Source organism: Protobothrops mucrosquamatus, unplaced genomic scaffold, assembly GCF_001527695.2.
Source record: "Protobothrops mucrosquamatus isolate PMUCROS unplaced genomic scaffold, P.Mucros_1.0 scaffold198, whole genome shotgun sequence".
Taxonomy (NCBI): domain Eukaryota; kingdom Metazoa; phylum Chordata; class Lepidosauria; order Squamata; family Viperidae; genus Protobothrops; species Protobothrops mucrosquamatus.
The window spans coordinates 277,532-303,786 of NW_015386554.1; the positions used below are offsets into that span (position 1 = coordinate 277,532).

At 39.5% G+C, this 26,255-nt stretch overlaps 1 protein-coding gene across 1 annotated transcript in view; it reads right to left on the reverse strand.

Annotated features, from left to right (window-relative positions):
- Window positions 1-543: 543 nt before the first annotated feature.
- Window positions 544-26,255, reverse strand: part of B4GALT1 (beta-1,4-galactosyltransferase 1) — a 39,986-nt gene continuing 14,274 nt past the window's right edge. The window contains exons 2-6 of the mRNA XM_015813824.1: window positions 21,094-21,329; window positions 9,951-10,138; window positions 8,709-8,831; window positions 2,198-2,302; window positions 544-1,001 (exon numbers count right to left, since the gene is read on the reverse strand). Coding sequence (XP_015669310.1) covers window positions 866-1,001; window positions 2,198-2,302; window positions 8,709-8,831; window positions 9,951-10,138; window positions 21,094-21,329 — 788 coding nt within the window. The 3' untranslated portion in view covers window positions 544-865. The remainder of the gene's footprint in view (window positions 1,002-2,197; window positions 2,303-8,708; window positions 8,832-9,950; window positions 10,139-21,093; window positions 21,330-26,255) is intronic.

A 26,255-nucleotide genomic window follows, 5' to 3' on the forward strand; every position in this document is an offset into this window, starting at 1 on the left:
CAGTATAAGAACTTGTCTGATTGTCCTGTTAGATTAAAGCAAGCACCGTGGTTTCAAGATTTTGGCTTGCAGATACACTTTTGGGCAAAGAGGCTTGCATTATTTAAATCTCCATGCCAGCAGAACAGAATGCAAAGGTGTTTGTTTTGAGGTTTGTAGTTCTTTTTCCCCTCCACAGAAGGTTACAGACAAGAAGAGACAATCCTGACAAGATTTGGGAAGATAAATCAAAGTATGTAAACTCAAACCACTTTAGCAGCATTTTCCAATCCTTCCACCTGTACCCACAGCAGTGAATTTTCATACAGTGATCTAATTTTTAAATTAAATTGGGAAAGAAGCAGGAAGAAAGGGAAATGACTTACCACTGCAGAATACCTCACAATTTGCAAACAGTAACATTCCCAAATTGTGACCCTCATTATTTTAAAGTGGAGAGAACGGCTGTCAAATACATAGGCCTCTATCCACTAGGAATCCTTCTTAGGTTTTAGCTTCCTGACATAAAAGAGAGTTTTGGGAAAGGGAAAAAAAAGCTTCAATACAACTTCCATTCTTTTTTGTGATTCTTGCATGGGAGAACTTCCAAGGGGATTGAGCACCTAAGTCTCCACCATTCCCTGAAAATTCATATATTTACAGCTTCTATTTATTGTTTATAAAGTTTTTTAAAAATGAAAAAAAAAGATGTATACAGCAAAATTTGGGGTTAAAATTCTCATTTGTCCTGCCAATTGCAAGTTCTCAGGATGACAAAACAGGTGTCCGTCTTTCAAGTTGATTGCATAAAATCATTTATAAAATGCTGAAAAGTTGAATTGTCACTGGTTGGGTATTCCAAGTCTTCTATTGCATTTCTGCCACACTAGCTTTTTGGTGATCCAATATCCACTGTGATTTTTGTATATAATTGAAATTTATCAGTTTTTATTACGGTATAAGTCAGAGAGTTTAGCCCATCATATTTCATTGTTTCTTTTGTATGAGCAATTTTGTTAAACCTGTAAAAATAAAATAGACTTACAGTTGGTAAATATAAATTTGTGATTAGTATCGCCATTGGCCTTCTGCAAATGGTTAACTGATTTGCAAAAAAATATATTTTGTATTTTACTTCTCTCTTGCATATATATTTTTGCTAACTGTTTCTCAGAAGAAGAATATTAAAAGTTCTACATTCAACGGTTAAAAATTTAGTGGCAGAAAGACAGCTTATAGAACAGAATTACTGATTTATAGCATACGCTTGGTGGTGGTGCAGTGGTTAGAATGCAGTATTGCAAGCTAACTCTGCTCACTGCCAGGAGTTCAATCCTGATAGGCTCAAGGTTGACTCAGCTTTCCATCCTTCTGAAGTCAGTAAAATGAGGATCCAGATTATTGGGCGGGGGCAATATGTGACATTGAAAACTGCCCAGAGAGTGCTGTAAAGTGCTTTGGAGTTGTATATAAGTCTAAGTACTATTGCTATATTTTTGTATCCTGCCTTTTATTTTTACAAATAATTCAAGGGAGTGAACATATCCCATATAGCTTCCTCCTACTATTTTCCCCACAACAACCATCCTGGGAAGTGGGTTGGTCTGAGAGACAGTGACTGGCTTAAAGTCACTCAGCTGGCTTTCATGGCTAAGGCGGGACACAAATTCACAGTCTCCTAGTTCCTAGCCTGGTGCTTTTACCACCAAACTAAACTGGCTTTTTTTGTTATAAGGCAGAGGTCCCCAAACTTTTTGGGCACCAAGGACCAGTTCCATGGAGAAAGTGTGTGGTTTTGAGTGCTGACTGCATCCCACGGATGGGGCTTTGCTTGTTTGTGCGGCCTGGTTGCTGGCATGCCGTGGCCCAGTACTTTGGGGACCCCTGTTATAAGGAGTAGTCCAATTGTGGAAACATGTTTTTGCTTTTGATTGACCTTCTGATTATTAGAAATTAGAGTTCAACTGAAATTGATTATGCTGTTGATTATGTGATTATACTGCTGGACTTGTGCTGAGAAGACTCAGATTCCAGCCTATTCTCAACCACAGAGCTCTCTCTATGACTCCGAACCATTCCAGACTACTTCAAAACGTGGTTGGAGGTAATGGGAGGAAGGACAACTAGGTATGTTGAATTCCTGAATAAAAGGCAGGATATAAATATAACAAACAATTTTTTTTGCTAAGTGTGGGCAGAAGCAGCATGAAGAACCTACCTCTGTGGATTGGGATCATTTTTAGTGTCTCTCATGTGGCGAATCATTCGACATTTTCCAATTGCAGCATCTGGGCGGGAAATTCCCATGCCTTTAAAAACCAATCTGCAAAGACAAATAAAGGGTCAGGTTTCTGTTAGGTGAACACACCTTCTCTTTTCCTCTTTTAAGGAGCCTAGTTTAGTGATTTCCGTAAGCCACTAAAAACCTGATCTCATTTCGTTGCTATTATTTATAACACACTCCAGAAATTATGTGCAACTAAATGGGGAGCTGCAGCTGCCACCCTCAGGTCCTCAGGCACTAGGCATGGTCTACTCCTCAGCAGAATACTGTGCCCCTGTTTGGCTTAACAGCTGCCATACTAGTAAGTTAGACGCCAGACTCAACAACACCATAAGGATGATAAGCAGATGTATTAAAACCACTCCTACTTGCTGGCTTCCTGTTCTGAGCCATAAAGCACTACCAGCTTTATGAACGCACGATGCACTAGTGAGAGAATACAGAAAAATTATGAACAACTCAGCCCTACCAGTACATGCCGACCTTCCTCATTTATCAGCTGGAAGATTCAAATCCAGGAAACCCCCACTGGCATTTGCACAACATCTGCCCAACAACTTTAATATCGATTCCCAATGGAAAGTCAAATGGGTCGCTGAACGCCCAGACACAGGAAGACATATAAATGACCCCCATGGAAAAAGGTGCCAGGCTTTGAACTACCACGTCAGCAACGGACAATGCTGACTAGGATTTGTACCTCACACAGCATCTGCCGGGACTCTGTCTAAATGGGGCATAACATTCTCCCCTCAGTGTGACTGTGGGGTCCCACATCAAGCTGTAGATCACATCGTGGCCGGCTGTAAGCTGAGGGCATAGACCAGTCCAGTATCTGATTTTTTTTTAATATAAGCAATGCTGCACTTCAATGGTTAAATGGCCTAGCCCTAGACATTGGCATTTGAACATAGATCTTTTTAACATTTATATTTTATTGTGTTTTACTAATCTAGGTGAAATGTTAACATACTATGCTAGTCCATGTATGAAATGCCATAAACCTTATCTCAGAAATATGTATGTCACATCCCTTTAACCAAAGTAAGTCATTAATTCAACCCATGNTACAACAGGTACATTAATATCTAGGAACTTCTCCTCCATTAATTAATATGGTTTAAGGCTGCAGTAATTAATTGAAACATTATCTCAAACAGTTCTGTTTTAATCCATTGCCTTAAGGATATAGAAATGATCTGCTTAGATGGCCAAAAGGTGACGAATCAGGGGCAGACCATGTGGATCTCCTCTGAAGGTCTAAAGCCTGCCCATAAGATCTGCTGCCTGCCAGAGAATGGCTGTGCCTCAACTCCCAGCCTCTTTAAGCCCGACCCCCTTGCTACCCAGCTAATGTTGGAAAGGCTGTGAACAAAAATGCTTACATAAATAAATACATGTGCACCTGACAAAGTAGGAACAAAATAACGTTAAACAAGGGCACTGTCAGATTAGCAGCAAAAAATATGAGGGCTGAAAAACAAGTTTCAGAGTAATGGTGTAAATGAGAAACAGGAAGTGCTGGTGACCTTGTAAGCGCTAAACATTATTGTTTTGTACGCAATAATATAGTTCTCTATTTGGGAGGGGGGAAAGTAAAATTTGCTAAGTATATTTCTGAAGTTCCTGAAAAAAATTTCCCCTCTAAATTGTGAGCAGAATTTATTCAGAATTAAAGAGCAGGGTTCCTAGCAGAGTCCAGAAATGGATTCTTGTACCAATCACAGTCTGGTATTTCCCAGTCTCTTAATGGTATTCTAAGAATACCATCTAAAAAGCCTGGTGACTGCTAAATGCTAAGCATATTTTCCTTCTGTTTTGCCAAACTTAACACCTCTTGACATAAAACGCTTCCTGCTCATCCCAAACACAATGTGCACCTAGTAGTATGTGCCAAGGAAACCGAGTATTCAAAGAGACCGAGCAGAAACATTATTTGCTTTGCTGCCAAAGTCTTGACCCCACAGTAGGCAGACAGCCTCTCACTTGGTATATAAATCAAGAGAGCAGTGCTAGAAGACAAGGAGAGCAGTGACCCTTAAGTAGCGTGGAGCATTGTGCTCTGTCCCTGGATCACCTGCTTTCTAAAACAGCAAGAAAAGGAACATTGCAATGCTCCCCGGTTCTCTCTGGAAGCAGGCCACTCCAGCTCAGTTTGTGGCTGCCATACAACCCCACTGAACTCTCCAACATTAACACCATTAGAAAGGAGAACACAGGTGTTCATGGTCTGTAAATACTTGACAATCTGTCTAGTCAAGCAGTGTATGAAGTTATGCAAGAGATGGAGAGAATAATCAAGAAAAGGCTTTGCTATTAAGGCCGCATCCAGGATGGTCCACTGAAGCTGAAAGGTGGAAGATTTAAGGCAGATGAAAAGAAACCCTACCTGCTGTGCACAGTTGAACTAAGGAATTTGCTATTCAAAGTGCTACCAACCTAGATGGTTTGAAAGCAAATTAGTCCATTAATAGCTTTTAATCACTGATGTTGCATATTGCCACCAGAGTAAGAGAAAAGTTGTCTCCAAATATCAGCTGCTGCAACATGTGAGCAGAAGGACAATAATGTCCTTATGGCGATGGGCCTCCCAAAATGTTGACATTGATAGGCCTTTGGTTTGCCTTAGCAGGACTCTTGTGAAATCTTTCATTTCCTTCTAGCACAGTGGTTCTCAACCTTTTTAATGCCGCGACCCCAACTGGTAGTAAGTCGAGGACTAAACCGGTCGTAAGTCGAGGACTAAACCGGTCGTAAGTCAAGGACTAAACTGGATGTAAGTCGAGGACTACCCAACCGGTCGTAAGTCGAGGACTTTCCCTGCCCGGGAGTGCCGCGCATGCGTGGTTCTGCCCCCTGTGCCGGCCGAGGCATAGCTGGCAAGCGGCAGAGACGGAGCAGGCCGACCACCAGCTGGCCCAGCTCAAGGGAGGTAAGGCACCCGCCGGAAAAGGGGACAAAAAATGGCGGACAAAAAAAATGGCGGACAGCCTTGCTTGGCGACCCCCGTGAAATAGTCGATCGACCCCAAATGGGGTCCCGACCCATAGGTTGAGAACCACTGTCATCTAGCATATATATGGAGCTAGCCACTCTCCAGCATGCTGTGGCAAATATTAACTACCTCCAAGCAACAAGACACGAAGACACTCTAGAACAGGGGTGTCAAACTCGCAACGTCATGTGACGTATCGCAACGTATTGTGACTTTTTCTCCATTGCCGACAATGGGGTGGGCGTGGTTTCACCATGACGCATCCCATCCGCGGGTTGGCAGTTTGACACCCCTGCTCTTGAAAGTCATAAGCTGCTTTGTTTTAGACCACAATTAAGGAAGGAAAGGGGAGTGAGACATTTTTGTGGGCTAGTCTGCACTTGCTTGATTGTACCCTAAACAAAAGAAGCCAGAGCTATACGTTAGATATAGACAATGAGCTGGTTCATTATGACATTAGCATTAAACTTCATTGCAATAACATGGCAGAAGCCAACAAAAGAAACCAGATCTTAAACCAAAGTAATGGCAGCACATACATCAACTTTCATTTAAATCAATAAAAATAAACAGTGAATACTTATATTTATCTGAAAAGTAGAAAACTCCACTGGAGTGTCATCTAAAGCCAATGTGCCAAAGTGTTTCTTAAAATGCTTCAATCTGAGTTAAAGAAGCTATTTGGATTTGTTCCAGAGCAAACTAGTAGCAAGTTCACATATGCAGCTGATTCAGAAAAGCAGAACTTCCATATACTGTAACTTAACACAGCACAGATCCTATATTCAGAATGTCCATTTTAAAATAGACCTGTGATCAGCAAGATGCTGGAGTTTCACACTACTTTCTTGGTCTCAACATTTATTAGTGCAATCCACCAAAAAATCCAACTAAAATATCACAACACAGGTGAGGTGGCAGGGGCACGGAAAAGAACTTGGTTTGAGAGCTGAGTTCAGCAGGAGTTATTATTTAAAAAGGTTCTTCTAAGCATAAGCAAAGTGCTGAAAGAGTACCTTTCCAATTTAGATCTGTAGTTCAATGCCCCCTTACAGGCATTACAGTTGTACATCATATCAGGTCACTTAAAAACAGTGACTCCGAGACTCATGCATGTCACATGGAAGCTGGAAAGCCCTTGAAACCTGCACAGAAAATGCAGGAATGATACAGGACATCCATGTGTCAATTATACTGCAGGATGGGTAGACACTCAATATTTTTATGTTCAGAATATCTTTCTGAATTCGTTATAGTTGGAATATTCACTTGAGATTTCAATCTGAAAAATTCACTGGATGTTTACAAAGGACTCATTATTTTGGTGAGGGGGGGTGTCTTATTGATTTTATTGCACAACACCCTTGGCTTTTTTGGTGACATCTTTCATCCATGTCTTTGTCTTCATCCACATCCATGACCACTTCTGTTCATTTCCCATCCATATTCCATCCATATGGCAGGTAGCAAAAACCCAAATAAAGACACTTTCTTAATTGCCAAACACCTCTTCTTTCAACATTTGAAGATCCTTTGTACTGTCACTTAAACATTGTGTGTATGTATGTAAAACTATCATTTCTAAAATTCAGCACACATAACACATATGAACACATAAACAGACCAAGCTAATTCTATAACTGTAGCATAGATTAGCTGAATGGATATTTTCATTTTAGAAGTCACAAACTAGCCTGCACTTAGAATAACAACTTGAATATCTGTAGATTCCTAGACTAACATATATGTAGTCTGCGAAGATTTGCATCTCCAACAGCTTCAACACTTTGAAACAAGTACCTATTAGCAAAAAAGTAATACCCTGTTCTCAGTGCCCATATAGTTGAAAAAGAAAAGAGAAAATGAGAGTCAACACCTGCGGCGTAGGCCTAAAAATCCCCTAAACCTTCAGCCTTAATTCTAAGCATACATAATTGCAATGGGACTGTAAAAGCCTGTTTATATTTTGGTCTATTTCACAAATTGGTTAGGAAATCCTCTGCTTGCTTTTTTAAAATAAAGCTGCCTTGATTTTGGGGGGGGCATTTTCACACTACTTTCTTGGTCTCAACATTTATTAGTGCAATCCACCAAATAATCCAACTAAAATATCACAACACAGATGAGGTGGCAGGGGCAGGGAAAAGAACTTGGTTTGAGAGCTGAGTTCAGCAGGAGTTATTATTTAAAAATGTTCTTCTAAGCCAGGGGTGTCAAACTGCCGGCCCATGGGCCGGTTTCATCATACTGGAGCCACGCCCACCCCATTGCCGGCAATGGCGAAAAAGCTCCGATACGTCGCGCGACATCACATATGTCGCGAGTTTGACATGCCTGTTCTAAGCAAAGTGCTGAAAGAGTACTACTGAGTCATTAAGTAGCACAACATTAAAACTTATATCTTGATAGCAGTATATGGACTTAGCCCAGCTGTTATAAATGTGAACATTTAATTTGAAGCAAAATATATATTTGTTTAAGAAATGGGTGAAGGTAGAAAATTCTCACATGTTATCACACCTGCATCTTGAAGAAAAGGAAACACAAGGCAGGGAGTTCCTTTTCAAAGACAAAAATTCATTTCACTAACAATAAGCCAGGTGAAAAAAGTGACACAGGGACAGGTATGAAGACCTCTTGCCATTTACTGTAATCTCAAAAAACTCCTATATGATACAATACACTGTCAGGCTGAGAGAAATAGATGCACTTAATAGGAGAGAGGTGGGCTAGTTTTTGAAAAATAAATGTATCTTCAAAGATCCCTTTCTAGATCGGTGCTCAGAAATTATAGTGAACAATGATAGGGGAAGCACCACACAAAAAAGCATGGCATAATTAAATCAAGCCTTATTATACATGGATTATAAGCATTCTCAATTTTAGTGTTTAGGCAAATGAGGAGCCTCCAGCGATGATAATCTAAATTGATACTGGCTCATTTGTCCATATTTGGGCTGTAGATGATTGTTACTCTAAGTCAAAGATGGTTTGAAGACCCTGAAATTCCTTAGACGCCTCCATAGGCACGTTTGTCAAGACAAGCTCTTAATATGCAAATATTTCTTAAAGACCAGTTCTTGATTTGCATTCTTGTACCCATAAGGCTACGTATGTTCACTGCACTATAGCAGAGGTCCCCAATCTTTTGGCACCAGGGACCAGTTCGGTGGAGAGAGGTTTTTCCGCAGATTGGAGGGTGTGTGGTTTTGTGTGCTGCCTGCATCCCGTAGATGGGACTTGTTTGTGCGGACAGGTTGCTGGCATGCTGCGGCCCGGTACTGGTCCACGGATTGGGGGTTAGGGACCCCTGCACTAGAGCAACATAGGAAGAAACCATAAATCAACAAATGGCACAGAGAGAAACTATTGTGCTGGGCATAACCCCCAAAACTAAACAACATACCCAGCCTCAAATTCAACATTAACTAGAAAGATGAGGGATCTTACCTGTTATAGATGTCATCATCTTCACCACCCCAGCCCCAATAATTATTGGGAAACCCATTGATTTTTTGGAATTGCTTCTTACTTAAAGCGGACACACCTCCAAAATATTGATTGTAAGGTAAGCTGGAAGAGACAAAGATAAATTGTTCATTTAAAATCATGTGATCGCAGAGAAGCTTGGATTATTTATATCTCTGGTCGCAATTCTAGATAGAAGTGATCAGAAAAAGTAACATGTAGCCTCAGACTCCTGTAAACATGTCTGTGCCAATACAAAAATCTGTGTTTTCTGAAATCTGAGTTCAGAATTCATTAAAACCATTTTTCAAGCTGGAAGGAGCCATGGCTACCTTTATAAAAGATTTCAAACCTTTTATGGACGTTTTGATAAAAATGGATAAAAATGAAATCTATGGTTCATTTTTATAGTTTTATAAAGGAAGAATAATTCTATTGTGTAATTTGAGAGGCTGGAAACAGTATTAGCTATGTTTGTAACTGGTGCAAAGATCATAAATTGCTTCTTTAAATATTTCATCTTCCTTTCTTCTGGATCTACAGTTTATTGTTGTTCACTTTTTTTCTGTTTTTCTTTCCTATATTTATATATCTTTTTCACTTTTCTATATATATTTTAATTTTTCTGTAGTTTTAATTTTGTAAAAAAAACTTCATTAAATTTATATATTATGCTATATGTAAACATATACATATTTATACATGTGTGTCTCTGTGTATAAATTTTGTACACACATCTAAATGTATTTGTACATGTATAAATATACAATTGTTCAACCTTAACTGAGTTGTCAACAGCATCTAGGTCACCATGTCTGAGCTGGGAGGGCAAGCTCATAAGGCAAGGTAGGGACTGGTTAGCATTCAGATGGCAATATAAGGTTGGAAGCTAGACTGGGCAGTTAAAAAAAAGTAAGAATAATTAGAGTATCATTAGAACAGATGCCGTTTATTTGTGAAGCTACACACCACTGACACAAGCTATGTCTTAAAAAGAATCACTTTCAAGGTCCCCCTAAATATTGGTTTGGGCCCCAATAGAGAACATGCAACAGGAAACTGCCCTCCTTCCAATAGTATAATGCAAGTGTAGATATGGTCATATTCTTGCTTCCGGATCCCCTTGACTAGAGATTATTTATTATATTTATTTGCCATCAACTCCCAACCATCCACTCATATTGATATACATTTTATGCTAAATGTAAACAACCAACTTCTTACCGAAATCCAAATTTATCCATAGATACAGAGAGGTGCCTGGGTTGGTCGTAACACTTGTAGATATTCCTGTCATCCATCGGGATTAGGTCAACATCACTAAATACAAAGCAGTCATAATCATATTCTTTCAAAGCTTCTGTGAAGCCTACATTCAGAAGCTTTGCACGATTAAATGTTTCTTCTCCATCCTAATGTAAGAAAAGGAAGAATTGTTAAGGGCCTTCAAAAGACTAGGTTAATACTTCCTATTTATTACAACCCAGGGCCTTCCTAATACCATATACTCACATAAGCCTACTATTTGCCAGTTGTCTCTCCAGTTTGGCTTATGTTTTAAGAGCAACCGCAAAGTTTACATTAAAGAAATGGGCTCATTTTGCCTTTCACTGAATTTCCTTTCAAACCATGGGAAGAGAGAAAGCAGACACCCAGCGCAGAATTTCACACTGCTCTGCATCAGCCTTCCCAAACCTGGAGTTTTCTCAGTGCATTGGGGCTGCTGTTGCTGAGATGGCCCTCCGGACTGCAGTTCATCATGTTGGAGGATGCTGCTCATTTTCGTGTTAAGATTGTGTACAGTCTTGTGTAAAGACCTGTCTCTTCTTCCCATTCAACTACCTGAATGTTGTCAAAACATATGCACCAGTTCAGATGTTGTCCAATGAGGAACAACAGTATGCCTGCAAGCCTCATTTGCAGAGGGAGGAAAAGAAAATCAGCTTCCCAATAAAACAATATTTTAGATCATACTTTAATAATGTTTACTTAATAAAAGAGCCTGGCATCCCATGAACGGCTAGATCAGATTTATTATAGTGGGAAGCAAAACAAAAGATTCTCTATACATCAATTGTGTTTGCTTCCATTTCATCGCCCTTACTTTTTCCATTCTTCCTCCTCCTATGTTTTGTTAACCAATGAAGAAACCCAATTATCAGGGTTTGTTTTTTTAAAGGATTTGGGGTATTATTGTCCTAATTGTTCCACAAAACCATTCTCTGGCCACGCCTGGATGGCGTGACGAGAAGTAGAGCAGAGCCATAACAGATTTGGCAATCTTCAGCAGAAGAAAAGATTACTAAAGACAAGTAGAAATGTTGGAGATGGTTATATTAAAAGTTATAAAAAAATTAATAATTCCATACTCTTTATAATATCCAGATTAGTCTTCAACACAACTAAAAGAGATATCTGACACTACCCTTAGTTTTGTTCTTGTAGTTGTTTTCATTGATTGATTGACTGATAATGTGCCATCAAGACAGTGTCTTAGCAACCGCAAAAAAAATTTTGTACATGAGTTGTTTTCGCAGATTACTAAAAATAAAGCGTACATTTTGGGAGTTTCTAAATTACAATCCAGTTCTACATTTGTTGAACTTGAAATGTAATGGAATTTGTTTATGACCTTGGCAAAAATTACACAGCCAAACACAGCAATGCAAATACCCTTGCCAATTTATAGAAGTGAAGGATGGGATGAAATTACCATTTTCTTCTTCCAATTAACTCTCTTAAGAGAAACCCAGTCAACCATATGATTGTGCTTCCTGTTTATTGTGTATCAGTAAATAAGCAAAATAATAAGAGTGGGGCAGAATTGGGATGTCACTTTCACAAGATCCCCTTAAATATGAATTTCGAAGCAGCAGAATTACTGTATTAGGAGGTATGTTTTGTAAGTGGAGATGTTTCCATTTCTGTTTCTGTAGATTCAGCAAAGACAAAGCATAATAACATCCCAGAGTGGATAAATGTTGAACTGGAAAATCAGTTACATAGGGAAAAAATATTTATTTCTAATACAAATTACTTAAGGTGGATACAATGGAGATCTTTTAAATGGATTGAGAAAGAGTTTTATAATATCAGGTGACAGGTTATAGTTATTTCTGTTATATTTCCCTATCCAAAGTCACTGCAGCAAAACCCATGCAGTTAATTCTAGCCATTTTCTCTGGAAAATCAACTATTCTTTTTTTTTTAAAGCCAGATTTATGTATGGATTAATCCATTTACAGAATTATCAGTTTACATTTTTGTATCCAGCAGAGGGCTAATCAATACCAAAGATACAACCACATATTATGTTTTTTTTAAATACAACTCATACTAGATTCAAGTTTAGTTAATATATTTTAGTTTGAAAATGCCCTATTGAAAGAGAGGATTTTTATTTAGCTTTTTTTCTCCAAAAAAAGGTTAGAATTACTTTAACTCTTACTTTAGCCTTAGTAGAATAGGCCTACAAAACAGAAAAGCTGTATGTTAGGAGGGTGTACATACTTTTACCTATTTTAAAATTTAGCTAAATTGTGCGAAAAGACTAATTCCTTACCTGTTTATATTTATAAAGTATTGTTGGATAAATCCTATTCAAAATTGAAAAATGGGAGAGTGCTTAATCTTCCACCCCTAAATGGTGAGCTAATAGCTGCTAAAACAAAAGGATTAACTAAATGATGCAGCTTGCATCTATGGAGATTCTCAATCATCCAGGTCATGGTTGTCCCAAAGGTGCTTTTCCAAAAAGCAACTGGACTTTCTTGATGTTTTTTTCCTTGAAAACCTTTTGCTTCTCATCCAAGACGCTCCTTCAGCAGAACTGATTGTAAGCCGCATCCCAAAGGGATGTAGCTTACGATGAATTTATTCAACATACATTCGAGATGCACTGCCAAAGCAGTAGCAGCCTTGTATAGAAATATAGCAAGGCGAAAGCTTCCCATCATTGAAAGCAGCAGCCTGTGCAAAAGACTGCACGGGGAAAATTCAGCACAATTGTAGACCCCTTCTGTATTGTACCATCTGTAAATGGTGTTGCAAATGAAAATATGCTGGTTGCATTTCTTTGGAAAGTGTCACATTTTCCTTGCATTTTCTAGTTCGATCAACAGAAATGAAATTGCCTCCTAGAGATGAGGGAAGAATTTTCCTTGGCACAAAGTACTTTGGCAGAACACGGTAAACTGCCAGGTCCTGGCACCAGCGGCATCAACTTTTCCAAAAAGGTGTCAGTGGAGCAGGTCATGTCCAAAAAAATCTGACCTGGAACAGACAACCTCCTGGCCGTCTGGCTTTCTCACAGTTTAGCCAAGCAACTAAGAGGATTTGCTGAGATGGTCTCAGGTCAAACCTTGTCAACCACAAACCTGTTCAACAGAAGCCACCATTTCAGTCTTAGCTGACAATCAGATCCAAGCTAATATACACGAACCACTTTGTATATCTCAAAGTCCCCATTATAGTTTCTTCTCACTTCTCACTCCTGGCTCTGTCTCAACATTTCCTTTTTAGGAAAATGTAAATACAACCAGCCAAGTTTGCCAAGAGAATTTCCTGGCATGTTTTCTTGAATGGCCGATCTCCTCTTTAAATTAATCACGTTAGCTTCAACTTCCTCTCAGGGAATACACAAAGGCAAAAAAATAATGCAGGAAGGAACCACAAACCAAGCTACCTTTAGACAAAGATCATGGTCCAAAAATCTCTCAAATAACGTCTTCTGCTTCATACTCACATTCATGACAAAACATCCATTCAACTATAGTTAAGCATTCACTTTCTCTGCCTTCCATGTTTGATTATGAGGACTTAAACTCTGAATTTCTATCTCGTCTATTCAAGCCCAACCAACACAATGGTGATATTAAGTGCTTCTCAAGAAACAGGCTTGAGCAGCTTGAAGAGTGAAGACATTTATAGAATTGTTAAATGCCTAGAAGTCAGGGGAATACAGATAGAAAAGGCCTTATTTCATCTTACTTTCTTAGTTAGAAAGCTTCCCTTTCATTTAGTTAGCTGCTTAGACTGCTGCTCTGGGGCTGTGTTATTCTTCCCATTTTCAGCAGTGTTCCAAAGCCTGCAGCAGAATCAACAGTTGATTTACATAAAAGCAATTCATTCTACATTTAATGGGGATAACTTTCTATGTCTTCCAGATTGACAACAATCTTATCCAATTACTACACTGGAGGATGTGAAACCAGCAATCCATCTAGGTTGACATGTAATTTCATTTCCCTTAAGGAAACATAGGTATTTATGAAACGAACTATTGGCTGAAGGACTCGTACAAAAAGTTTGATTAACAATGATGTATCAAATCAGTGTGAGCAAAACAATAAAGCACTTTATTTTGTAATTTGGTTCTGAACAATCAGGAGAGGAAATTGGGACATATTATACCTCCAATAAAGAATAACTGGAAAATTGATATGGGATAACAACACCCTCAAGATTAAACTCTTGCCAATCCAGAAAAAATATTGCAAAGGTATTTGATACTCCACCCCAAACTGTAACTTGATGCATAAAATCTTATTCTGCAAAGCACTGGAAATTGGAGAATGTCATTTGAGCAATTTAATCGAATAATAGGTGATTTAATACTTAAATTGGTAAATAGGGCAGATTTGTAGGATTTTTACAGTGTATATTGAGTCATAGTTTTAACTTTAAAAAAATAGCATGAAATATATTCATTAAAAGGTCACAAAACTGCTTCCCATTTACCAGTATGTGCTCATGCCTACAGCAAATACCTCTTATATTTTCTACTTTCAGCCACAAGAAGCATAGGAAGCAAATCAGGAAATCAAAACTAGTTAGTGCAAAAATGTAATTGGAAATAGAGATAGAGGAATGGTGATGGATGACTTTAAGGGACCTGTTCTGGCCATCTCCTTAGAAGAGATCAACTATTCCAATATCTGATCCAAAATTTGTATTTATATCATTTTCTATATGATGCAGAGGCAAAAAAACCCAGTATGCATCCTTTTTGTAAAGCACATGCTTGCTTTGTGTTGCAAGATCAAATGCATTTGTATTTTGGCTCAGTTGAAGCAAGAGAACATGTACTGCATCTATTTGAGCCCAGGATATCCTTTTACAAAGGAAACAGATGTACCAGCTCTTTAAGACAAATTGAAAGCCATAGAATCATAGGATTGGAAGGGACCTTGGAAGTCTCTTGGTCCATCCCCTTAATCATGGGACTAGTACGAACAAGGAATTATTTCCTTACTTATTTGCTACAAAACCTATTGGTCCTGAATAACTGTGGAACATTTTTGCATTGCAAAATTTCGGGTATACAGCATCAGTGCACAAAGAAGTCTATCCCACAGGTTCCCCAAAATGCATCTGACTTCTTCTTGGGGCTGTATTTGTAGGAGGTCACTAGTGGCAGGCAGGCTCAAAAAATCCATATAATATTGTTGGTTTTGTCATTGAAGAAGATCTGGTACCTTAAGGAGCTCATGAAACCACTTTGGAAATTATTGTGCTAGCCTACTCATTTCAGCAAAAAGCACTTATTCAACTCAAAGAAGGCAAGAAGGTAGAGACTGCCAGACCATTACCTGATCTGGGCGAAAAAACACCTATTTTGTCCCTCCAATCCCATCTTTTCACTTAATTCTCACAAATTGCAGCTAGCCAATTCCCATGTTGATCCACACTACAGGTAAAAGTGGGGCCTGAATCATTACTAGAGTGCGTATGTATTATCTTTTGTATCTACGCCTCAGTGGAAAACACAGAAAGTGTCATGGTTGCAGAAGAATCAAGCCAAACTAAAGCCTGGGAGTTTAAATGTCTGCTAAAATAGCCAAATTGTGATTGGAACCAAAGATGGACCCGGGGAGCAAGCACAGCCCGCCCTCTATACCATTTTGCCATTATTTCTTATCTTCGTAGCAAAGATGGTTAGGAATCTCACTTGGAAGAGAAGAAGAATGGAGAAGGGGTAAGAAGTGGTAAATAGAGGGGAAGGTTTCTATCTCTTTGCTCTGCCTACCCTTGCCTTCCTTCCAAATTGCCTCCCCTCTTCTAATTTAGAAGTCTGGCAGACTCCTACATCCTAGTCTACTACTTCATGTCTCATTTGGCTATCAGTCAAGGAATGTAGGGAAACTTGGAACCCAGGAAGAAAATCATTCATTTGGAAGCAACATGCAGAGACCCCAGCCTAGCAGGAACTGGCAAACTAAAATCAGAACGTAACAGGGGTAACAGGAAAATAGCAGCTCTGGAGCACGTAGTTTCAAAAAGGAAGGACTTCCTGCTGCATTTTGGACAACTGCTGTCCAGCAGTATCCATTACACAATCCATTTGCAATAGAGTCCATTAACCATGTAGTAAAAGCCATCTGTTTACAGCTTTCAAAGACCCAGGAAGGGGGATGGGGGAGAGAGAGAAAAAATAGTTTGCAATTCTGTATATGGAGGGGGACCCCCAGCGCACGCTGGGAGATGAATCCCCCCGTAATGTTCTATTCAACAATTATACCAATTCTTCCAAAATCCACCACATTTTCCATTTTGTCTTATAAAATTGTGATCCAAACATCATTTCTTATCCCAGATAAATATGGGACATTAAGGAAAGGATGCTTCCCCCCCCCCACAGCTTTCTCTCTCTGACATTTGTACCCTAAAATAGGATACATAGCAATCACTCTATAAAATTCTTAAAATAACAAACAGAGTGGCAAGATATAAACATAGCAGCAAGCTTTTGGAATTTGATTTCAGGGGACAAATATATGTGTAAGTTTGCTTGACTAAAGGATGTACTTCATATAAGATATCAACATGTTATCTAAGTATATAATCCCTAATGAAATAAATCCAATGCTTCCTTCTCTCAGAGAATGGGAATCTTTCCATCTTTTTTCATATTCTTGGGCTGCAATGACATTTCCATAGATGTAACTCCACTAAACTGTGAGATTTGCATATGAATATATATTTAAAGGTTAATGTTGTCCTTTTCCTTCCTTTCACATTATTACTGTCTTCAGGAACCTCAGATTATTCTCAATCTGCCCCAGTTCTGAAGAAAAAGCTGTTCCAATAGTCCACCACACTTGATTTTTTTTCAGTTCTGTAATTCAAGTTATTGTCAGATGGAAAGCACAAGATTGACAAGAACTATTGTCCTGACACAACTTGAGGACACCCTTCGTTCTTTCCCCATGGTGTTTGTCAAAGAAGAGGCTGCAAACTAATTACCGACCAGTTTGACAAGCCAGCTGGATTTCTGCCTGAAGCAGCAGCTGTAGGTTTCTGTCAGGTCTGCAGAAACAAGCCCTGTTGCCTCCATGAAGTGAGCCAATCCCACACAAAGCTCTCCTAAGTTGCAACAAGTCAAACAGCTGGCATTCATTAACAATCTGGCACAAATCTTACCTCAAAGTAACAAACAGCCCAAATTGGCGCTATGAGCTTAGAGACTCAGATCAGCCTTTGGATTGAGGCTTTTTCTCTTGCTTGAACTCTTAAGTTAGAAGCTTCCCACCCTGCTTGGTCCTGCAGTGGAATTCGTGTTTCTTTCAAGTGTTATTGGATTAGGAAGTGGTAACAGATGCAGATTTGCTAGACCAGTGAGACCAAGAAAGTAGTTGCGCTATTTCCATAACGGTGACTTAGGCAATTTCTTCTCTGGGCTCTAAGAAACTCAACAACTTGCAGCCTTGTATCCGAGACTATCTAATGCAGGGGTGTCCAATCTTGGCAACTTTAAAACTTGGGGACTTCAGCTCCTAGACTTTCCCAGCCAACATGGCTGGCTGGGGAATTCTAGGAGTTGCAGTCCACGAGTCTTAAAAAGTGACTGAGGTTGGATGCTCCTGTTTTAATGAATGAACCAAGAGGTATGGGGCAACTATTCCATAAGGCAGCCTGTGCTTTACTAATGATTGACCATGCATGACACAGAGGTGTGTCAGACAGTATAAAGGGCACTCCCTACCTCTCCATTTGTGGTGACGTTCAACCTCTGCTCTGCCCAGATAAAAACCTTGCAAAGGTAATGCAAAAGGATTCTAGGCAAACATGCTAGGGCTTTTTGGAAATCTTGAGAAAGAGTTCCATTAAAAAAAACGCTGAAGCATTTCATGATGCATTTGCTGTTCACAAAGCAAAAATCAGGTCCAAAACACAGATTGCCCCAAGTAGGATGCAGAGGAACTATAGAGAAGTGATATACCTAGCAAAGATAAGTGAAAATACATTCCAGTTCAAGAAAATGGCGACTGACATGCCTCTCCCCACCTTGCTCAAAGAATCAACCAACCCCTGCCTTCTTACAAATTCTCACATTTCTCTACCCTCATTCCAGGCTGGATTTCCACGTAACACATTTCAGACGTTTCCAAAGTCAGTGGTGAAAAGTGCAAGGGGCTTGTGGGCAATTTGCTTTGTACTGAAAGGTAAGTGGTGGGACGTTACCATCGAAGCAGGAGGAGGAGGAGGAGCAGCAGTTTTTCTTCCCTCTCTTACTTTTTCCTATGAGATGCAGAACACAGAAGGACGCAGATGTAGTAAGAATCATTCAGACAGAAATTCTCGGCGCTTCAGTGATTGCTTTGCTATAGGATAGGTTTAATAAGAAAAAGGGAAGATTTCCCCCCTTAGAAAGAAAGGGGGGGAAAAAGAGAAGGAAGAATAGATGCAAAGGAAGGACAGACAAGGAGGAGAAAAAAAGAGAAAAGCAATTGTCAAGAAAGTAAAGAAAGACTTTTTTTTAAAAAACCCTGCAGATATACAATTCTTGCAAAACCCCACCACCATCCAGACAATTTAGGATCACGGCCACCAATGTTTGCTGCATATTTAACAGGTTGGATATGTTAAACAAAACTCTCAAAACATCCTGCCATAATGAAGTTAATCGAGCTGAATACTTCCAGTGATAAAATTAGTTCATGGCACTCCATCATTTTTATCTGGCCTTTGAGTAACGATGGAGGAAGCACCAGCACACCTGAGAGCCATGTTTACTCAGTCCAGTTTTTCCTATCTGGGCCTTCCAGATGTGTTAAACTCCAACACACAAATGTTGTAGTTAAGCAATGAATGCAGGCTTTTGTTGTCAAAAACATCTGAAAAGGATCAGATTGAAGATGGCCGGGCTACTTCCAACCATTAAAATATTGCAATTAGATGACCATATCCCATCCTAGGCTGAAAAAAACCCCCATGAAGATTTAAAAATATAGTTTAAGTAGTCAACCCCAACTAAGTACAATGGTTGCCTTCTTGTTAAGCCATTAGTAGAAACTATTAGCAAAGTCTGTTCAGATATAAAATCTGAGCCACAGCATATATAGGAAGAGGATTATAACTCAATGATTCCCAAACTTTTTGGAGTTTTATCTGCCTTTTAAAAGTCCTCAAATTAGATGATTCAAGCAGAGAGGCCCAGGGCAGCATTTTACTTGTCTGTATGTAAGACACATTATCCCCAGGCAAAGAGAGAGAGGATCCACAAGGGTTTTCTGACATGTCAGGTACCAAAACCAATCCCATCACTATGAAGGCTCAAGACACAGATATTAGGATGCCAACAAGCAATGTTAAATAGGCTAGTCCTGAAAGAAAAAGGGTTATTCCCACCAATTGTTTTGTAAGCCAACTTGGAAAATATGCTTGACCTTTTTGCATATAGCAGTGGAGTGGCAAAAAGAAATCTAACCTGGGCTCTAGATCGATCACACCACTTCAGAACATCTTGACTAAAATCCCATCTAAGCCAATCTGTTTAACTGATGCAATCTCTGCTCACACACAAGATGTTGAACTACTGGTTCCTCCTTGAGAATCAGGTATTACTAAGCACATTAGGCAGCTGTACATAGTCTATGAAACTGACAAACTTCACAGCCTATGAAACTGGCACATGAAAATCACATCCTGACGGCTCATAAAACAAGAAAAACCCTAGAACCAACACTTTTATGCAAATAGATTAAAAATCTGCAAGTTCACCATGACTTATGGTTCACATTACGGGAGGATACGCCACCTGTGGATTGTTTTAGTGATAAATACACTCATTATTTATCAGAAGAACTGGCCACGACTCTCTTAATGCATTTCTTACTGTTTGTAGCCATATACTCTGCTACTGAGATTCTGTTAATACAAGAAAGGTAGCTATAGTACAAGCCATATGGATGCCATAGGACAAACTAATAATAATGTGATGAGGTCTGGCATCAGCTTCTTTGGTGGCCAGGGCTAACAGTGAGAGCAGGAAACTATGAAACCTACACCCTGCAATTCAATAATCTAACGCTCCTAGATCCACCAGGTAGAGTCTGGGTAACTTCTCTTAAAAAATTGCGACTTTCTTTGTCTATATCAGAGTATTGATCTTTAGCTTCCTTGCTCACCTGCCCAAATTACCTACAGGCCTTTTACCCTCACAACCTAATACATTTTCCTATGCAACTACCAATGTGCCCTAAAAGAAAGAAGTCAAAAGTGGGGGGATTAATTGTCCTTCTCTGAATATCACAAAGGTAAAAATGTATTCTCTCTGGCAGATGAACCTAGGCATCTCAATAAGTCTAATACTACAGAAAGAAGGAAATTCACTCCCAAGAAAAATGTTCTCAGAACTGATGTCCAAGAATAAAGACATGACACAAAAAAATATTCATTAATTAAAAACAGCTTGAGGTATCACGGAACCATAACACTATGTAAATCTCTGGATTTTTATAGAATTCTGTAACTTTACTATTTCTACTCAGGCAAAATATGACAGGCCCCCATGGTTATTTTAATTATATAAGAATAAGTTAGCTCAGGGTGGGAGAGTTATTCATTATAGTTCTATGTAGGTTAACAAGATAACAGGCTAATTTACTGCATTAAATATTAATGGAAACAATGGTAAGACCTTCTCCACCTATATGACTTTATTATTGGACGTTCAGAGGTAGATCTACAAGGACTTCAATCTGAAAGCTGTGGCCTGATTTTGAGGCTATTGGCAACAATTCCGAGATTGGGCAGATGTAAAAGGTGGGGGGGGGTTGTAATCTACTTTGAAGTTCTTATAGAAGCCTTGGCCTATAGTAATGTTTTTATATTGTGCTTGGTTTGTTTTATAAAGGCAGTTAGCTGCTTTCGTAAGCCAGGAATGCAGGGCATACAATTTAGAAATTTTAAAAAAATAAATTAAAGCAACTGTTATTGGTTTTGTTACAGCATGCAAAGCAAGGATCTTTTAAAAGATTAAGCTTCCAATTTCATCACTATGCAGTACAAAAAGATATGCAAGAGAAACCAACAGCACACACATGCCTCTTTTTCCTCTGTGCACCAATCCTTTCAGCACTCTTACCTGGTTAATCACATAGATGCCATAATCAAGCTGCTGCCTTCTCAGGATTGGATGCAGGTAAAACAACCAGTATTTCAAGTGTTCATCTCGATTTCTGAAAGGGATAATAATTGCCACTCTCTGAAGTGCTTTGCAGTCCTTTGGTGTATAGCGGCCTCCTTCCCTGAGTTGTGGATTTTCCTCCTCCACATTCTTCAGATTCACAGGTTGTGAAAACTCCACATGCAATGGACCAACTGGGAGGAGAAAAAAAACAGGATTAGATTAAATAAGGTTGTGGGTGGTAAGTGACATTTCACTGAGAGTCATTGCTAGATTTTATAAAGAATCTAAAAATTAAGAGCAGGTGCCAAGGTTCATTTTAACTATGTTTATGAAGGTATTGTATGCAAAACGTGAAACTCGTATTTCGGAAATCTCATATTGGGATCATAAATGTTGCATCTCCAAGACCTAGAATTTTTACTATAGAGGAGTAGTGTTGACTCTAAGCAACATTGTTCTCATAGGTCAGTGATGGCGAACCTTTTAGAGACTGAGTGCCCAAACTGCAACCCAAAATCCACTTATGCATCGTCGAGTGCCGGGTGGGCGTGGCCCATTGGGTGGGTGTGGCCCATTGGGTGGGCGTGGCTGTGGTAGTAATGGCAGACTGGGTGGGACTAAAAAGTTCAATCAATCAATTCCAACTTTGCAAGATCTTTTTTTTCCCCGCAAGAAGTTAAAATTGACTGATTGAACCTTTTTTTTTTTTTTTGCACATGGCAGCGGAGGCCTAAAGCGAAAAGGTTTTATAAAACCCAGCTGAAGGCCTAGGACTGGGGCAACGGCGCGCGTGCCCACAGAGAGGGCTCTGAGTGCCGCCTCTGGCACCCATGCCATAGGTTCGCCACCACTGGCATAGGCACCCTGCCTGTCAAAAGTCAAAACACGATATTTCTCATTTCTTATATCATTTTAGTTTAAAATTCTAGTTCGTTGACCCCCCTCCTTCAGTTGCATTTGGCCTGGGTGTTTGCATTGTACACACTGGGCACAGTAAGCTTCCCTCGGCCATTGCTGATTCTGGACTTCCCTTCTCATGCACTTTATTGAGCAGGGTGGGGAACTGGATCTAGACCAGTAACTAGAGCATATTCCCTCTACTGCTGGTGAGAAGGATGATGGGGGTGGTGGTTGATATCCTAGATCAGAGGTCAATGTCACGTGATGTGTCGCGACATATCATGACTTTTTTTCCATTGCTGGCAATGGGGTGGGTGCGGTTTCGCTATGATGCATCCGGCCCGCGGGCCAGTAGTTTGACACCCGTCCTAGATTAAAGAAATATTCTCAAGGTTGCGTGTTCTCACTTTTTTTCCCACTGCTCTCCTGAATGCTGCTCTGTAGTGAAACTGAGCATAGCATCAGCAATATATAAAAAACCCATTTTGCAGATTGGCTTACCCCCAGGATATGCCTCACAATTCTGTTTTAAAACTTACTTTACTTATAAGTTTGTGTGCCGCCTACTACAAAGACTCTTTCTTCCCAGATCTTTCAGAGGCCTTGCTATATTTCTAAGCTTGGTGAGAACATCTTGGCATACATGGGAAACTACATAAAGCTTTTTGTTCTTTCTTTCAATGCATGAGATTTGGCAATGTCTGTTCAGCGATCAACGTATTACAAGGCTTTAGGAAGATTTGGGTATGAGGCATTGTCTATTATTATTATTATTATTATTATTATTATTATTATTATTATTATTATTATTATTATTATTATTATTATTATTATTATTATTATTAAATTCAATTCAGTCTGGGACTAGTAAAAACTTAACAGTTCAAGTCCCAAGGACCTAAGAGCTGCTAAGGTAGCATCTGAGTATATAGGCTGTTCCAATTAGGATGTTTTTTTGCAAAGTCAGGATATTCATGTCTAATAAGTTCAAAATTTCCATTATTATTATTGTTATATCATCATTGTCATCGTTGTCATCGTCATCAGGTTGGTACTCAAGATAAACTAATAGATGCATCCAACACAGAAGGTTTATTTTTCAAAGGTAACATTTGTGTCTTAAAAGACATCTGCATGTTACAATCTTATAGTTCAAAAGTGTTTCTGGTAAGAGATCTGTAACATAATATATTATGCTGCATTACAGATGGAGTCCTTAATCATAGTTAAGATACCATATCTGCACCAGCCTGTAGGTGCTATAAGCATAAATCAGACTTGTTAAAAGTTACCTATAGAAATTACATCTTCAGGTAATCTACTATAAAACTTTCTAAACTAAACTGGATTATTTCTGTTTTTTACCTCGTTAGGGATCCTTTTTATTATATAGCCGCAATGACTATTGAAGACAAGCTAGTATTTATAATCATATCTGTAGTAGTGTAACAGAGAATTTATATGGATGAGATACTGTCTGGGAACGACACACTGCCTTGTTGTTTTATCATGGAATTAAATTCAAAGCTGTGAAAGTAACATAAAATAAAATTCAACTTGGCAGACGGTGGTGAATTTGCCTAATTGTAATCCACAAACCTCAACCCAGCAATAAATACATTGCCATTCAATGTGGAAATTTATTACAGTCATTCTTAAATCACTTTGTTAAACTGCCATGGGAGGTTTTTTCCCGGCCTTTAAAAGAAAAACTTTCAACCCTAACCACATGCAAAACAAAACCTCTTTTGGGTTTAGCTCACCCACTGAAACTATACCCCTTCAAACACTTCCACATCAAAACTACAGAGCAAATGGGATCACTAACACTGCAGCTGACAAGCCATTTGCCTGGTTTCAGCACGCTCTCTTACACACACACACATGCACAATCCTGTCCTCTTTCCACATTAGATTAGCAGCTCAGAATAACTGGAACAAGATCATGTAGCAAAAGGCTCCAGGAAGTCTGAGAAAGAGCAACATGTATTCTTCTTAAGAAAAATGAGATCAGACAGTGGAAGACTGGAGGTTTAAACATGGATCTGCCCCAATCTTATTAAAATAAGGGATAGGAGGGACATGGCCGCAGTTAATTCTAGCTTTGGCAATGTTACGTGACTGGATTACTGCATTCTGTACTGGGCAAAACTCCATTCAGATATATTATAGTCACTTGGATTTTCAGATGGTATGTCACATGAAACCAGCAAATTAAATTAAATAGATTTCTACAAGCTCAAAGCAAGGTTACAGGGAGATTACCATACACATGTGCACACCCACATATCTGCATGGTTCTTTGCTTTGGTTTTGCCTCCTTCTAATCAGCTCCAGATTGTGCCACATTCTCATGAGGGATATGAGCTGCTCATTCAGGAACTACAAAGCAGATACTTAGCAGGATGGCCCAATCAGAGAAGGCAATACCTGTTGCGTCTACACTGCCTCCTTAGTCACTGCCTCAAATGCCTTGTCATCAAGAACCACACCCAGTATAGAGACTGTGATTCATACAGAGACTGCTTCAAACTCTAGCAACATCCTTATCTGTCTTCTACAAATACTATTTTCCAAATGGTTGAGACTACAATTCCTATAATCTCCAGCTCAACCGCCATCCAACTTTTCTCAGGTTTGGGAATAACTAAGCTAAAGTCAAGATTCTAGCCAATTTGAGCAGCTTTGTCGGCAAAGGGCTGTGTAAAATTGGCTATGGTGACTAGACCAAGTATTATAACTTGCTATTGGCTTTTTACTAATATAGTAGGGAATTTATTTTTTTTCACTCAACTGTGTCAATTCTCAGAGACTACCTGGACAAGTCCCTCCAGTTTTCTTAGCAAGGTTTTTCAGAAGTGATTTACCATTGACTCCTTCCTAGGGATGAGAAACAGTGACTGGCCAAAGGTCACCGAGCTGACCTTGTGCCCAAGGAAGAACTAGCCTGATGCCTTAACTCAGGGGTCTTCAAACTTGGCCCTTTTAGGACTTGTGGATTTCAACTCCCAGAATTCCTCAGCCAGGTATGCTGGCTGAGGAATTCTGGGAGTTGAAGTCCACAAGTCATAAAAGGGCCAAGTTTGAAGACCCCTGCCTTAAGTACTACACCAAAATGGCTCTTAATAGGAGATCAGTTATCTTCAAAAGAGTTGCTGAATGACAATGTATGGACTTAGTAAGGAAGAAAAATAAAGGCATCTCTCTCTAGGGATTGTTTTGGCTGCCCATTTTTTGGAAATCTTCACCAAGAGGTCAACAGGGATTGATCAGCAGAAAGTAACTTCTCAGGGGAATGTCATTCAGTTCTTTATCTCCTTCCTGTTGCCAATGGCTAAAGCATTGGGCAGAGCTGCCCACTAGATCAGGGGTCCCCAACCCGCAGTCCATGGACCAGTACTGGGCCGTGGCATGCCAGCAACCGGTCCGCACAAACAAGCAAAGCCCCATCCGCGGGATGCAGGCAGCACACAAAACCACACATCTTCCAGTCCGCGGAAAAACCTCTCTCCGTGGAACTGGTCCCTGGTGCCAAAAGGTTGGGGACCTCTGCACTAGATAACTGGGAATTTCCTAAGTGCAATTGCATCCATCAGACACCAGGAGCATATTTTTCAAATGGGTCCTGCCCCACATTTGTCACTGATAGTGGAATTGCACATTATTCATAGCTCCCAAGTAGGAAACACACCACTATTACTGAAAGCCTGAACAACTTAAAACAAGATTTCTTCACTATTTTATCTCTCAAAGGTGATCTAGGAGGTAATCTGACACCAATTCCTACTGCCACTGAAAAAGCAGTAAACAATCTGCTTCTTCAACCTCAAGCTCTAAAAATGATTGATGATCCTAATTCATTATAACCTTCTTTCCCCATCTTTAGTTGAAACCTGGACCTTCTTCAAAAGCAGTAGCAGATCCCCCTTCACATTCTGCTCGATTTCTATTAAAGAGTGATGTTGCAAAAACCAATCCAGGTAACCACCATGCTGACTAGCTCAAGGTTGACTCAGCCTTCCATCCTTCCCAGGTCGGTAAAAGGAAAACTCAGATTGTTGGGGGGCAATGTGCTGACTCTGTAAACTGCTTAGAGAGGGCTGTAAAGCACTGTGAAGTGGTAAATAAGTCTTAAGTGCTATTGCTATTCTATAAGCTTACTATGTATACTTGGCACCTTACATGCTAAGCATTTTTTATAAACTTACTGATGAGAT